The 15,174-nt window shown below is 39.6% G+C and overlaps 1 protein-coding gene across 1 annotated transcript in view; it reads left to right on the forward strand.

Moving 5' to 3' along the window:
- The first annotated feature begins 736 nt into the window (after positions 1 to 736).
- minar1 (membrane integral NOTCH2 associated receptor 1) overlaps positions 737 to 15,174 on the forward strand; it is a 29,141-nt gene continuing 14,703 nt past the window's right edge. The window contains exons 1-3 of the mRNA XM_043244083.1: positions 737 to 1,216; positions 1,538 to 1,577; positions 2,341 to 4,625. Of these exons, the coding sequence (XP_043100018.1) occupies positions 2,379 to 4,625 (2,247 nt within the window). The 5' untranslated portion in view covers positions 737 to 1,216; positions 1,538 to 1,577; positions 2,341 to 2,378. The remainder of the gene's footprint in view (positions 1,217 to 1,537; positions 1,578 to 2,340; positions 4,626 to 15,174) is intronic.

A 15,174-nucleotide genomic window follows, 5' to 3' on the forward strand; every position in this document is an offset into this window, starting at 1 on the left:
CGCTGATGGGAGTGGTGCAAATAAAAAACGAGCGGCTAGATTTCCCTGAAAGTTCACACAAGTGTCAAGCAACAACCTCGTGGAAACATTTCAGCCTGGGGGCACAATAATTACCATATTAATGCTATTATCAGGAGATTGTTATGCGCGATATGCGTGGCATCTGATGTTGCCACTACCCTTAAAATAATTGAGCAGCTCGGGGTTGTCCGTTTTTACGGCCACGTGTCAACGGTTACCGTGTGTTATGGGAGAACAGTAAGTCAAACACCACTGCAAGGTCACTCTGGTTATATGCATGATCTGGGATATGGATATATGACGCCTTGTTCGTTTATGCAAAGCTCGAAGGTGAATGCATTTTCAGTTCTTCGTTTTAACTCTCTTCTTTGGTTAGATATTAGTTATAATATGGTGTCTGCCATATTTGTTCAATGTCTAAAAAGCGGCACAAAAACAGTAATAACAAATCAAGTTTAATTAAATGTAGCCAACTGTTTTGCTGTTGCTTAATAACTCCACTAAAAGGTTATTATTATTAAGTGCAAATATGCATCAAAATCATTTATCTGTTGCTGATTTATTTATTGAAGTGTCAGTGTTTTTCCGTGGCTATTTATTGGCAAATTACCATTGTGACAACTTGCCTGGTGCAGTGTGTTTAGGTGAACCGACAGCTTGGCCGTTCTCCCTGATTTTATCTGACAGCGCGAGTCTCCGGGGATTCGCGTTTCAACTCCATCACTTTGCGTTAGTTCTCTCTTCCGTTTGAACGCGCAGGGGCGAGCGAGCGAGCGGCGTTACAGCGCCCTGATGCGGTGTTTGCGATCTGCGGCTCCCGCGTGGCCGCGTCGCGCGGCGCGTTTCCGTTAAATGCGTAACGCGATTTCACTCCCGCTCGTCCGTTCCTCAACCTGTCCCCGCGCGATCGCGATGGTCTTAAGGTGAAGTTACGTCATTCTAGGTGGAAACAAAGACGAGCCGAGCTCTCCGGGCTCCGTCAGATGGAGAGAGAGCAGCTCCTTCTCCAAACTCCCCCCCTCGCGCCTCGGATGGGATACAGATGAAGAGAGGCCATTCCGTGGCATTCCCGGTGCTCAGGTGGACGCGGGGATGCTGATGCCGTGCAACTGCAAAGAAATGTCTGTGGATTAATAATGCACTTCTGAGTTAAACCATCGCTGTCCAGCTTTTTCCGGATGGGACCGCTGAATAGGTGTGTGTTCTTTTTCTGTTTACGGATCTTAAATTTTGCATTTTCACATTGCTTTGGAATTATTTTCAACCCTCTTTTTTCAGCGTAGTCTCTTGAGTGGGCTCGTTTATATCGCTTTTTTCCCCTCAATCGATTTTTTTCTGGGGCTTGGAGACGGGATTTTAACACATGCATACTTGCAGGACAAATTGATTTACAGTCTTATTATGCAACTGAAACTGCAGTTGCGTGTGTGTAAAACAGTTGTTTCTTTATGAATCAGTGGTTATGAAAGAATTTCATTGCAAATGATTACCTGTTTACCTTTCTTTTATATTCAAGATCGAAGGGACCAAATGCACAGTGGGGTCCAAATACATAGGTAAGAAAATGACAAATGTGATTTCACAGTGTTTCTATATGACAGCAATGAGGTGAAATGAAGAGCAAATGGAGGCCACTTTAACATTATAAATATTCTCTTGAGTAAATAATATTCTACACAGTTTTAAAAGAGGTATGAACCAAATCTCAAAATATGTCCTCATATTTGTTAATGGCACCAAAGTCTGTAGATCTGAATAAATATGTACTTGAATATTTCTCATCAGATTCTCTCAAATTAGCTGAGCTATTATCCATAATGCTTTTCATCACAAGCACTATAATTAGTATTATTTCAGTAAGCAAACATATGCATAATTTTCATTTCTCAGAATTGTTTTAATGACAGTATTAACTTCAGCTGGCATAGACTGTACAATATCTACTGTACGTTATCCAGCATGATTTGAGCAGCAAAGAGCATCTTTTGCTTTAAGTGAAGCATGAAGAGCTGATATTTTGCATAAGGGAGTCACACAATTCTGCACCATTTCTACATTTGGGGCATTCATTATAAGTGTTTCTTGTGTTTTATGCCATAACATTTAAATTTTTTCTCAAAAAACTTATGTAAGTTTTGAATCCTATAATATCAGACTTTTGGAGCCCACTGTAAAAGTTATTGAAACCCCTCTACTGATAATTCATATTCTGAATATGTCTATAATGGTTACAGTCCTGCATCTTGATATGATTTTTATGGTAGTTTGGCAGATGGCTCACATTTCTTCATTCACTAATCATTCATCTGTTCCTTGCAGGCTGTCCTTTCCTCACAAAATCAAGAATCAAACCAGCAATGGATGCCATGCCAGAGTATTCCCTCTTCCTTGTGAGGATTTTGGAGGAATTGGATACTAAATATAGCACCGTTTCATACCAAGACCTTTGCAAGTCCCTGTGTGCCAGGTTTGACTTGGTCCATTTGGCTAAGCTGAGGAGTCTGCTGTTCTACACAGCATGCTTGGATCCAGCTTTCCCCTCAACCTTATTCAAAGACAAGATGAGGTGCTCGGTGGAGGACCAACAGTCCAAGAAACTCATGGTGGCAGCAGACATTGTCACTATGTTTAATCTCATCCAGATGAATGGAGGTATGGCCAAAGACAAGCTGCCAATGGGTCGGAGACCCAAGTTTCACAAGAACCAGTCCTTTGAGTCCTGTCGATCTGACACGGATGTGTATAAATACAATGATAATGAGAGGGGATACAACCTCATGGACACCAGGGGTCATCACGTCTCTCGGAAGTCACCCTGCCCGAAATCTGACTGCAATAACTGCCAGCAGTTTATACCAACCTCAGAACCCAACTTCCTCTTGGGAGTCAACAAGGATCTGAAATGTAGGGCAGCGTCGCTGGATAAACTACAGCATCTGCCACAGTACCCCAGAGTCAGTCCTCCTCCTTGCGAGATGCAGAGCACTTACTTCCCCATGGACATCGACAGCGAGTCAACAACGGACCAGGAATCTCTCCACGCAAACCCAGGGATCAAGGATGTTTTTGTGTCCGGTGGAGAGCCTTTCACTGTGCACTCGTGCGTGCAAAAGCGGAATATCTTCAAAGAGGATTTCCACAACCTTGTTGCCTTTTCACCCCACGTGATCACTACGGAGTGCAGAGCGAATCCCAAAGCTAGTGGCGAGTACCACCACAGGAGGGAGCTGAGCAAGCCTCCCACTTTCTTCAATCACAGTTTCGAGCTGCCGTACAGCAACCCTTACTTTGAACCCGTCAGCTCACCCATTCAAAACAAATCACGGGTGAAGCACGAAAGCCTGGACGACTTGCAAGCCTCCACTTACTTTGGACCTACAACGGTCTCTGAGTGCGTGAGCAACAGGAGGACTTCGAGCAAGCATGGAAAGCAGCCAGCCTGGCCTGTCAAGAGCTTGAGTCTCAATACCGAAGAAGGTCCTGATTTTGAGAGGTCCTTTTTAAATGGCAAAGTGGTAAAGGACAATCACCGTCATAACGTCAGCGCCATGGAAAATGACCAGCACTTTCAGTGTGCGAAAGACAAGCCCACTGCCTCTCCCTCAGGATTCCCCAAGAAGTCCAATGGAACCAAAACAAAAGAGATGTCGTCTGTGGCTTGCGGACCCGGTGTTGAGAAAAGAGAGGTTGGGAAAAGGTACAAGGACAAGAGCATCAACTGTTCATCATTTCAGCCGAGCAACGTGGACAATGGCATGAGTGTTGGGACCCAGACGGAACAATCCGAAAGTAGGAAAGCGAAAGATTACTCCGTTCACAACAAATATGGAGAGAGGCCACCATTTAAACACTCTGATGAAGACTCTGAGATTGTCAGTGACGATATCAGTGACATCTTTCGCTTTCTGGATGACATGAGCGTTTGCGGCTCTCTCGGAGTTGTGCAGTCATCTTGCTACAACAGCAACGGGTCACTGTCTCAGGTGACGAAATCAGACGGGGACAGCTCACCTGATCGCAACACGGTCAAGCTGGGTAAAACCGGGATCAAGCTCGACCGCCTCTTCCAGTCACTGGAGAACTCGGATGATGAGCTTAAAGACAGCGTCTGCAAGCTGGTACTCAGGATAGGCGAGATTGAGAAGAAGCTCGAGTCTCTTTCAGGGGTACGAGGGGAGATCTCTCAGGTCCTCTCAAAGCTCACTAGGCTGGATGAGAAGATTCAAGAACCGGAGGCTAACGGGAAATCAAGTGAAAATGGCCATGTGGAACAGATTAAGACCGACGCGAACCTCTCACCTCACGTTTTCCAGTGTCACACCACTGGACACAACATGAAGGTGGAAAAAAGTCAGGAATGGTGCTGCTCGGAGGCTGATGGAAGTGAAAGCCTGAGGGTTAAAGCTTTAAAGAAGAGCATGTTCACACGCAGGTCATCCAGGTCGCTAAACGAGGAGAACAGCGCCACTGAATCCAAAGTGGCCAGCATCACCAACTCACCTCGAGACTGGAGGACTGTTTCTTACTCTGGGCACACGGGGGAAGAAGTGAAAGAAAGAGACCGACATAGTGAAGGCAAAGACAGACATAGGAAACCCAGAGAGGTAACAAACCTGAGTACTGCACTTTTTTTTGTCCATACTGCATGTTGAATTTATTCTTATGACAGTTGTATCTGAGGTTCTGCATTGCATTGCTCGCAAACGGACTTAATCACTAGATTGGTGCATTGCTTTTTAACGGCCGATTGGCAAAACCGACTAATTAGGTCACAAGAGTCATCTGTCTAAATCCAAACTGCACAGAATTCTTACTTTGTCAATGAATTGACTGTAATGTAATGACCATGTTGAGCTCAGAACCGATACTACATTACATTAACCTTTTGAAAGCAAACTGATATTTTAAAGAAGGTGCTTTAAAAAAAAACATTGATTGCAATACAGTGCTTTAAAATGAATCGACTTGAAATACATACTTGTAATGGTAATCAAGATTTGGTGCATCCTCTTGGAGTTAATCTGTATAATATGAGCTGCTGTAGGACACATTTGAGCAAATTTGCCATTATATTCCATTTGTTGGCGTTAAATTTTTAGGCAATAACTCGCTTGCTGTGCAAAGACAAAAAATCACCACTGACAATCATTGGAATAAACAAACAAGCTATTTATTGGTAAGGGGTAAACATATTTATGCTTGCTCCCACCTACCTTGTTTTAAACAAACCAGTCACGACTACTTGAAGAATGTTATGTCACCTACTTGGTGTTCATGCACCAGGCTAAGAAGGTTGTCAGATTTCTCCTACACCCTTGCATGGTTTTGCGATGGTTGACACCCCTAGGTAGTTATGCACAATTACCCTCCATCACTTCCCAAAATACAAGCAGGCACGTTGTTTTGGAAGCAATCTAGCTTAAATATCATATCTCTAATAATACAGCCGTGGTCTCTTGTGGAGCAATTATCACACAATTTACCTATTCTACCCCACATCTAGCTGTGCTTTAGCCCAGACAGGGGCACAGACTGTGTGCAGGGCACAACAGAGAATCTGACAAATAATTTTAATTCAGTCCCCCCCAGAGGAACAGGGATTTCATGGCAAATTGGCCCTGTAAAGTATTTACCAGCTCTCGAGTTAATATGTTTGACACATCTATGGGCTGAAGCTTCAGTACTCTGCAACATTGAAAAGGCTATGTAAACAAGCTCAAGGATTCCACGAATACTGCAAGGCAGATGAATGCGTTTCTTTGTACACGGCTTTGAGAGAGTTGGACTCAAGGTGTCAAAAAAGTAGTACATCAGCTCTGATGACATTTGCTTGAGAAGTGAAGTGAAGGAAGTGTTATGTTATGGTTCCATTGTGTTCTGTTTTATTTATTTCCTCTGCTGTTTATTATGTTATGTCAGTTTAAAGTTCTGTCTTGTTCTGATTTGTGATGTTTTTTCTTGTTCTTCTTTATTTGTTTGTTCGGTTTTGTGTTATTTATTTTATGTTATAGTTCAGTTTTGTTGTTGTTCATTTTGTGCAAACTATTTTGTTCTGTTCTATAATATCCTCCTCTATTCTATTCTATTCTATTCTATTCTATTCTATTCTCATTTTGCTTGTTTGCTTCTGTTGTATTCCATATTGTCTTATTCTTATTTATAATGTCTTTTTACTCTTTACTGATTGTTTTATATTTTGATGTATTCTAATCTACAGTAAAATTTTGTAGTATTTTATTGTAATTTATTTATTTTGTTATTTTAAGAATTATATTATTCTGTTATATTCTATTATACTCCTTTTCATTTTCTTTTGATGTCTCGTTTTCTGTAGTTTTTTAATTCTAGTTAGTGTCATTATTCTATTCTATTCTATTCTATTCTATTCTATTCTATTCTCATTTTCTTTCTCTTCTGATGTCTTGTTTGTAGCTTCTTATTCTGATACAATTGTTCTATTCTATTCTATTCTATTCTATTCTATGCTTCTCATTTTCATCCTCTTCTGTCTTGTTTGTAGCTTCTTATTCTGATACCATCATTCTATTCTATTCTATTCTATTCTATTCTATTCTATTCTATTCTATTCTGTTAATTTTCATCCTCTTCTGATGTCTTGTTTGTAGCTTCTTATTCTGATAACATCTGTTTATTTTATTTTATTCTTCTCATTTTCATTGTTGTTTACATTTTTTTATGACTTTTCTCTTTTCTTCTCTTCAGAAAATGCGACGCATGCAACACTTTCTCTTTCTCTAGTCTTGGGCAATATTTTCATGTTTTCTCAGTTTTCCTCCTCTGCCCCTCGCGCTCGTCTTCTTGGCTTATTGCCCAGGTTAGAACCCTGCCAGTTCCTGTATCGTCCCTTCTGATCTTTTTGGGGAAGTCGCGAGTGCCAAAAGCCTCTGCGCTCTGGGATGATCCAAGCTGTAGTTAATTTTAGTGAATGGTCGCACAGGGAACTGGTGCCTAATCAAACCTCATTCACATTAATGAGAGCACAGAACGGCCTTGTGATTTTCACCACTCTGTATCTTTTGAGGTCACCCTAATTTAAAGGTGAGGTGTTTAATTCACCGTAAATAAGCCATTTATATGTTAATTTTCCTGAAACCTGGAAGCAGTTGTTTTTTTTTGTGCCGCTATCCGACATTGATCCAATAGTTTGAGATTCTCAAACAGACTGACAGCAAAAATGATCGGTGGTGTGTGTTTTGGGGCGGAATTATCGGTCTGTCTGACCAATAGCGGAAGAGAACTGCGATTCCGCTTCTTGACACTTGTGACGTAAAGCTTTTTTAATTAATTTATTTACTTTTTGTCTCCTCCGTCTTTCATTTAAAAGCATTGCTTTCATGTTTTTAAATCAGTCCCGTCAATGGGGTTCAAAGCAGACTGCCACACATCTGTTCAGCTGTGAATGTTTTGGTAAATGTTTTTCTGGGTTAATGTGAGTCTTACTGTATGCATCCTGTCGCTGTCTTTGATTTTCTTTCGGTCTGTATCACCCTGCCTCTAATTCACATGAGGTTGTTACGCCAGCCTTTTAGCACGACTTCTTTATGTGAGAGCGCAGCCAGTGAAGCCAGTAGATACGGCACAACTGTCATTTCCAGACAGGCACTTAGCACAACATGCATTCCTTCCCGCAAAGTGCCCTTGATAAAGGAAAATGCAAATCTTTTTTTTTTTTTAATCCCAATCAAAAATGCCAGCTAGCCAAGAGATAAGCTCATGTAACTCACGGTCAAGCTAAAAGCAAACCTTAAATATTTGGCTGGCGGAGTATAAACAAACAGTGTTTTTCGTCGCCTCATTTGAAGGCTATCTTCAATGAGGTTTTAATTAAGACTGTGTGTGCCCATTCAACTTCAAACTGTGTTGGACAAATTATGTAAATGTTGTACTGTGGAGAAGTGCCCTGAACAGGCTGATGGATTTAGATGACAAGCAGGTTGTTGTGGCCAATGAACGTGTTCTGATTGGTTTAGAAAAATGTGTTTTTTTTGTATTATCTGTGTACTTACGGTATTATTTGTTAATAATGTCAAATCAGCTTTTCGTGTAAATTTTAGTTACTGTATGTGCTTTTATATTTAGTATTTAATTTTTTTTAGCTTGCATGTGTTTTTCAGTATATTTTAATATGATGTTTTATACTATTATAGCGTTTATTCATATTTGTCATTGTTTTATATATGTGTACGTTAAATATTACTTTTAGCTCAGTTTAGTTTTAGCGCAGTTTTATGTTTACTATATATATATATATATATATATATATAAATGTGTGTATATATGTATATACAGTATATATTCCTCTCTAGCTTCAGTTTTGGTTCTTCAGGATAAAGTTGAGTTATTGCCTTTGCACAAACAGCTACGTGCCAGTTCTTCAAAGTTCACGTGGTTTCAAACCGCAACTAATTACGAGCGCTTGTAATAACGATTCTTATTTAGCAACATCACTAATGATATTGTGGCTCGGTGAGATTACGCTTAATGAATTTACAACAGCAATAAAGAGCTTTAATTTACTGCAATGCCACAATACGTCGATATTGATATTTTGCAACGCGTTGGTTGTGTTACAGCATGAAGAAATAAATACAGAATGCTTGTGGTTAGATGATGAAATTTGAGTCATTAGTGAGTCACAGTTGTCTGTTTGACATTGAGTCCGACCTGCAGCACATATTATATCGCTGCTGCTGCTTTCTGGGGAGAAATAACCTATACCTCGTATAAATATCAGAAAGACAATATTTTTCCTTCTCTCAGTCGGCCTTCCCTCATTTGCATCTGCGGTTGTTTGATTAGTCTTTCCCTGCTGGAAAACAGGAGGTGGATCAACATTATACTCTTCGGCTCTCACTCCTGTGGCTTTTTTTAATTTTCACCTTAGCTCAGGCCAGACAGAACAACACCTTTTCTTAAATTTTAGGAGAGAGAGAGAGAGAGAGAGAGAGAGAGAGAGAGAGAGAGAGAGAGAGAGAGAGAGAGAGAGAGAGAGAGAGAGAGAGAGAGAGAGAGAGAGAGAGAGAGACAGAGATTTTTTAAAACTCTATTTTGTTACAAAAAGACCTACAACAATTACACAAGAAAATGTCACAACAAAAAATTAAAAATTAAAACATTATCAATAATATTGCAAAGAACATCTTTTACACACCATCTTTGTTCAAAGTACATCAAATTTTTTGTTGCTTTGTAGTAACGAAAATCAATTTGAATCCTAGTCTTTACCAGCATTGAAAAAAGTATAGTCACATCTGTATCAGAGTTCCCCTCTATTTTCCTTTTTCTGCTCACATAAATTGCCATTTTTGCTTGACCCAACAAGAGATTAAACAACTGACATTCAGAGGAACGTGTTCTAGAATATTTAAAACCACAGATAAAAATCTCCACAGAGAACTCTTCATCAAACTGTTTAAACAAATCTTGTAACAAAACAAACAAGGGTCTTAATCTATCACAATGCATAAAAGCATGAAACACTGTTTCTCTTTGTGAACAAAAGGACATTCTTGACTAACTTCATGGTTTACTATGGACACAAAGGCATTAACGGCTATAATACCGTGTAAAACTCTCCATTGTAAGTCCCCTGTTTTTTTACTTAGTGGTGACTTATAGAGTGCCCCCCATTCAGGTCTTGCATTCTCACTTAGGTGTAGAACATTACGCCAAGGTGTGTCTATTTTTCCATCAAGATTTTTTTTGTTTAAAACTTTAACACAACATTTATACATGGCTTTACCAGAGGCTCCCTCTTTACCTGACAAAACTAAATTGTTACACCTTAATAAAAATCCATTGCACATTCCCAAATCAGGTGCCAAACACATCTTTGGAAAAAGGTCATCTTTCTCAGGCTGAATCCTCCCTTCTGCAAAGTCTTTGATCTTTTGAAGTTCCACATCAGTAATGGTTTCTTTCCACTTAGTCAGCAACTGAGTTATTATTCGTGTTGACTTCAGGTTTAACTGTTCCGCTATTGCTTCAATGTTAGAAAAGTCAGGTCCAGTAACCAGAATTAGTTCCCCAAGAGTAGTGACATGAGACTTGGTAAGTAAGTCTGTCAGAAACGGAATAAAATGTTCATTTGACACATCTAAGCGTGAGCCAAAAATCAGTGGTTCTTGCAAAGTCCAATACAAAGAGTCAGTATTTTCACATCTCAGCACTTTAAAAAGTGACCAAACTTTAAATAAATTACAATAATAAATAGGTAACTTGGATACAAACATCCTCTTAGGGTTCATCCAAAACAGAGGCTTGTCCAAGCCCAAACCTTCAAAATTCTTTAAAATAATAGATGCAGTCACACTCCAATTTTCATTTACAGGAGAATCAATAAACCTTTGCACAAATTTTAACCTAAAAGCTGCCGCTCTACTCTGTAAATGAATCAGACCTTGTCCCCCTTCATCTTTAGACAAAAATAAAACACTTTGTGGAACCCAATGTAAATTATCCCAAAAGAAATTAACTAAAATAGATTGAACTTTTTTCAGTAAAAGTGGCGGGGGGTCGATACAAGTTAACCAATGCCAAAGAGTGGAGGCAGCCAAATTATTAATAATTAATACCCGTCCTCTATAAGACATATTGGAAAGTAAAAACTTCCATTTATTTAATCGACCAACAATTTTTCCTTCTACTCCCTCAAAATTTTTTTTAACAGTCATATCATCCCCCAGATAAACTCCCAGGTATTTAAACCCCTCTTTCTTCCATTTTAACCCCGCAGGAAGAGCAAGTTGTCTATTCAACCATTTACCAAATAAAAAAGCTTCACTTTTGTTCCAGTTTATTTTAGCTGAGGATATTGTCATGAAATCACTTAAAATTCCAGTCATTCTATCCACATCACTCTGTTCTTTAACGATAATGACAATATCATCAGCATAAGCTGATAGTTTAAAAACGTTTTCACAATTAGGAAAACTTACACCCTCTAAATCTGTTCTGAATTTTCTCAACAGAGGTTCAATTGCCAGGCTATAAAGCATCCCAGACAGAGCACATCCTTGTCTTATGCCCCTAAGAACTCTAAAGGGGGCACATAAGTCACCATTTACCTTCAGTAAACTTTCAACATCACAATATAAAACTTTTAAATTATCAATAAAAGCTTTATTAAAACCAAAAGCTTTCAGAACATTCCATAAATAATTGTGTTCAACCCTGTCAAATGCTTTCTCTTGATCTATTGATACTAGCCCAAAATCAATGTCTAAAAGTTTACCAATGTCAATAAAATCTCTAAGAAACGAAATATTATCAAAAATTTGCCTACCTGGTACACAATAAGTCTGATCAGGGTGAATAATTTCTCCTAAAACCTTGCTTAACCGGTTTGCTAATGCTTTTGACAGAATTTTATAATCATTGCATAGCAGCGAGACAGGTCTCCAGTTCCTAATGTCACTCAGGTCTCCTTTCTTTGGCAGTAGAGTGAGTACTGCTCTGCGGCAGCTCAGTGGTAACTTTCCACTGCTCAAACTCTCGTTGATGACAGCAAGCAGATCTGCACCAATCTCCGGCCAAAAGGACTTATAAAAGTCTACAGACAGGCCATCTATTCCCGGTGCTTTGCCGCTTTCCATGTTCTGAAGGGCATTCTGTAGCTCCTCCAAAGTCAGCACTCCACCAAGTTCACTGTTGGCATCATCTGATACCTGAGGAAGACCTTCAAAAAACACATTATCACCGTCTGACCTGTGTGTAAGCTCACTGCTATACAGTTCTTCATAAAATTCCATTGCTCTCTTACGAATCTCTGTATGATTCAACAAAAAAGTGCCATCTTTTGAGCGTAAGCCATATATAAGTCTTTTTTGACCATTTTTTTTCTCCAAATTAAAAAAGAATTTTGAAGGTATATCCATCCACTCTATGTTTTGAAAACGGGATCTGATCAGAGCTCCTTGTGCTTTCCGGTTTAAAAGTTCAGCCAATTCTTTCTTTTTTTGATCTAAAATCTTAATAAGCTCTTGATTTTGTTCAGTACCAATAGATTGTTGAATTTTCTTTATATCCTCTTCTAGACTTATCATTAGCTTAGTTAAGTCTTTAGTGATGTTGCAAGCGTACTGTTGACTCAATTGTCTTATCTGTGTTTTACCAATGTCCCACCATTGTTGCAAGGATTGGAAATCAGACTTTCTATTTCTAAAGTCGTTCCAAAAGAGTTTAAAAATCTCTCTAAATTCTAAATCAGTTAATAAGCTATTATTAAAATGCCACATTGCACTTTTAGGCTTTATGCATCCCAAGGTTAAAAAACACTGCACTAAACTGTGATCCGAAAAACTGACTGGAATAATAGAACAATCTCTGAAAATATTAAGTTGATGACTAAAACCATAAAATCTGTCCAACCTTGCTAAAGACAACATATTATTATGAGAATGAACCCAGGTATACTGTCTCTGTGTCTTATGAAAATTTTTCCATATATCTATTAAATCATGCCTTTCTATCAATTGAACAAGTCTTTTCCTAGAAGCCATGTGAGGCTCGACATGATTCCTATCAGAGGCGTTTTCTGTACAGTTAAAATCCCCTCCCATTAAAAACACATCTTCACTGTTACAGTCACTTATGGCTTTACACAAAACATTTAGAAAAACCATTCTATCAGCTGCCTTTGTGGGAACATAAACACAAAACAAAACGTAAAAACGATTTTCAAATTGAGCTCTTATCTTCAAAAGTCTTCCTTTTACAATTTCTTCAATTTGATAGGAAACTGGAATCAAGTTCTTGGAGAACAAGACAGCAACACCACCACTTAAAGATGTGTTGTGGCTACAAATTGATAACCCATCAAATTCTCTTGCCCAATCAGCTTCATTTAAAGCATCACTGTGTGTTTCTTGTGCAAACAAAATGTCTATTTTTAATCTTGATTAGTTCATATAATTCAAACCTTTTCTTCCCTTCTCGTGCTCCATTCAAATTAAGAGAAGCAATATGAAGATCTCTCATTAAAGAGAAGAAAAGGATACACAAGAAGCAACTATAGAGAATCATCTAAATAATAATAAAATATCTAATGTTTCCCATTACCAACATTGAAACCTAGTTGTACATTGACTTTGGTGAGAATCTTTTCAACCTGTAAATTTCTTGGTCAGAAAAAGGCCTTCACTTCTAAAAACTTTTGCTTTTCAGCAAATTGTTTCAAGTCAGGAAAGTATTCTGTGATGCGTACGTTTCTTGCATTCTTGGTCGCTCCCAAGAAAAGTTTAATATCGTCTACACTGTAAGAATGATCTGGTAGCTCATCTTGAGACTGATCAAAGGAAATGCTACACTCAGAAAGATCAGTGTCACTTTCAGTATCAGTTTGACTCCCAACTTTTTCCATTTTTTTGGATTTACTGTTATGGCGCTGTTTCATTGTTCTTTTCTTGGTGTCTTGAAGACACACTCATCCTGTTCTTCCAGAAAACAATCTCCTAGCATCTCTATGTTTTGTATTTTGTCAGAACTCTGCTTATCACCTGAACCATCAGCTGACTGCATTTTATCAGACACTGAGTCTTCTTCCATCGCAACCACAGTTTGTCTTTCTTCATCTGTTTGTTTTGAAGTTTCTGTATTACCTAATAAATCTATTACATCCGCAGATTTTCGTACCGTACTTTCCCCAACTACGTTGGTTGTTGTAGGTATTTCCTCCGTAACAGTTTGCACTGTTTCCTTATCCTCACCTGTCCTTTCAACCAAGACCGATGAAACATTATGTTTTAATATTTCTTTTTTCCTCGGGCAAGCTCTGACAATGTGACCTATTTCACCACAGCTAAGGCACTTCATGTTGTTAGTTGTAGCAAAGATCGCGTAGTTAAAATCCTCATGCTTAAAGTTAAACGTCAAGTCCAGCTCTTCTCGGTTATCCTTTAGTATCATAAACACGAAGCGCCTAAACGACACTACATGTTTTAGTAATGGCGATTTACAGCCGATCTGAATCATTTTTATTGGTGAAACTAGTTTGCCATATCGCTCCAACATTTGTGCAAGCACCTCATTTTTAATGAAAGGCGGTACATTTGAAAGGATGACTTTCTTTGACGGCGTGGACAACGGTAACACTGGAACGAACGCGTTGTCAATTACAACTCCACTTTCAACCACGGTGTTCGCTAATTCAACGGTTTTCAAAAAAATGACAACCGCGTTGTTCATTCTTGAAGCTGACACAACATTCTCACAACCAGCCACCTCTCCCACCGCTAGACTACACTCCTCAACACTGGCCTTCGAGTCGATTTTCACGGCATGACGCCGCGTGAGGAAGTCCAGGTTCCTCACACCTGAAGTCATTCTGCCAGTACTAAATACTGGCAGAAGACAACCTTCACAGACTCAACGCTAAATATAAAGAGAAAGATAGAGAAAAGAAAAATAATTTTGTTTGGTACAGCGACCAAACAAAAGAATAATCACACACTCACCACACTCCGTTCACCCACTCACACGCTCAACAAACGCTCACGACCACGCATGCGCAGAGAGAGAGAGAGAGAGAGAGAGAGAGAGAGAGAGACAGAGACACAGAGAGAGAGAGAGAGAGAGAGAGAGAGAGAGAGAGAGAGAGAGAGAGAGAGAGAGAGAGAGAGAGAGAGAGAGAGAGAGAGAGAGAGAGAGAGAGAGAGAGAGAGAGAGAGAGAGAGAGAGAGAGAGAGAGAGAGAGAGAGAGAGAGAGAGAGAGAGAGAGAGAGAGAGAGAGAGAGAGAGAGAGAGAGAGAGAGAGAGAGAGAGAGAGAGAGAGAGAGAGAGAGAGAGACAGAGAGAGAGACAGAGAGAGAGAGAGACAGAGAGAGAGAGAGAGAGAGAGAGAGAGAGAGAGACAGAGAGAGAGAGAGAGAGAGAGAGAGAGAGAGAGAGAGAGAGAGAGAGAGAGAGAGAGAGAGAGAGAGAGAGAGAGAGAGAGAGAGAGAGAGAGAGAGAGAGAGAGAGAGAGAGAGAGAGAGAGAGAGAGAGAGAGAGAGAGAGAGAGAGAGAGAGAGAGAGAGAGAGAGAGAGAGAGAGAGAGAGAGAGAGAGAGAGAGAGACAGAGAGAGAGACCGAGAGAGAGACAGAGAGAGAGAGAGAGAGAGAGAGAGACAGAGAGAGAGAGAGAGAGAGAGAGAG

Source organism: Puntigrus tetrazona, chromosome 7 (genome assembly GCF_018831695.1).
Source record: "Puntigrus tetrazona isolate hp1 chromosome 7, ASM1883169v1, whole genome shotgun sequence".
NCBI classification, from domain to species: Eukaryota; Metazoa; Chordata; class Actinopteri; order Cypriniformes; family Cyprinidae; genus Puntigrus; species Puntigrus tetrazona.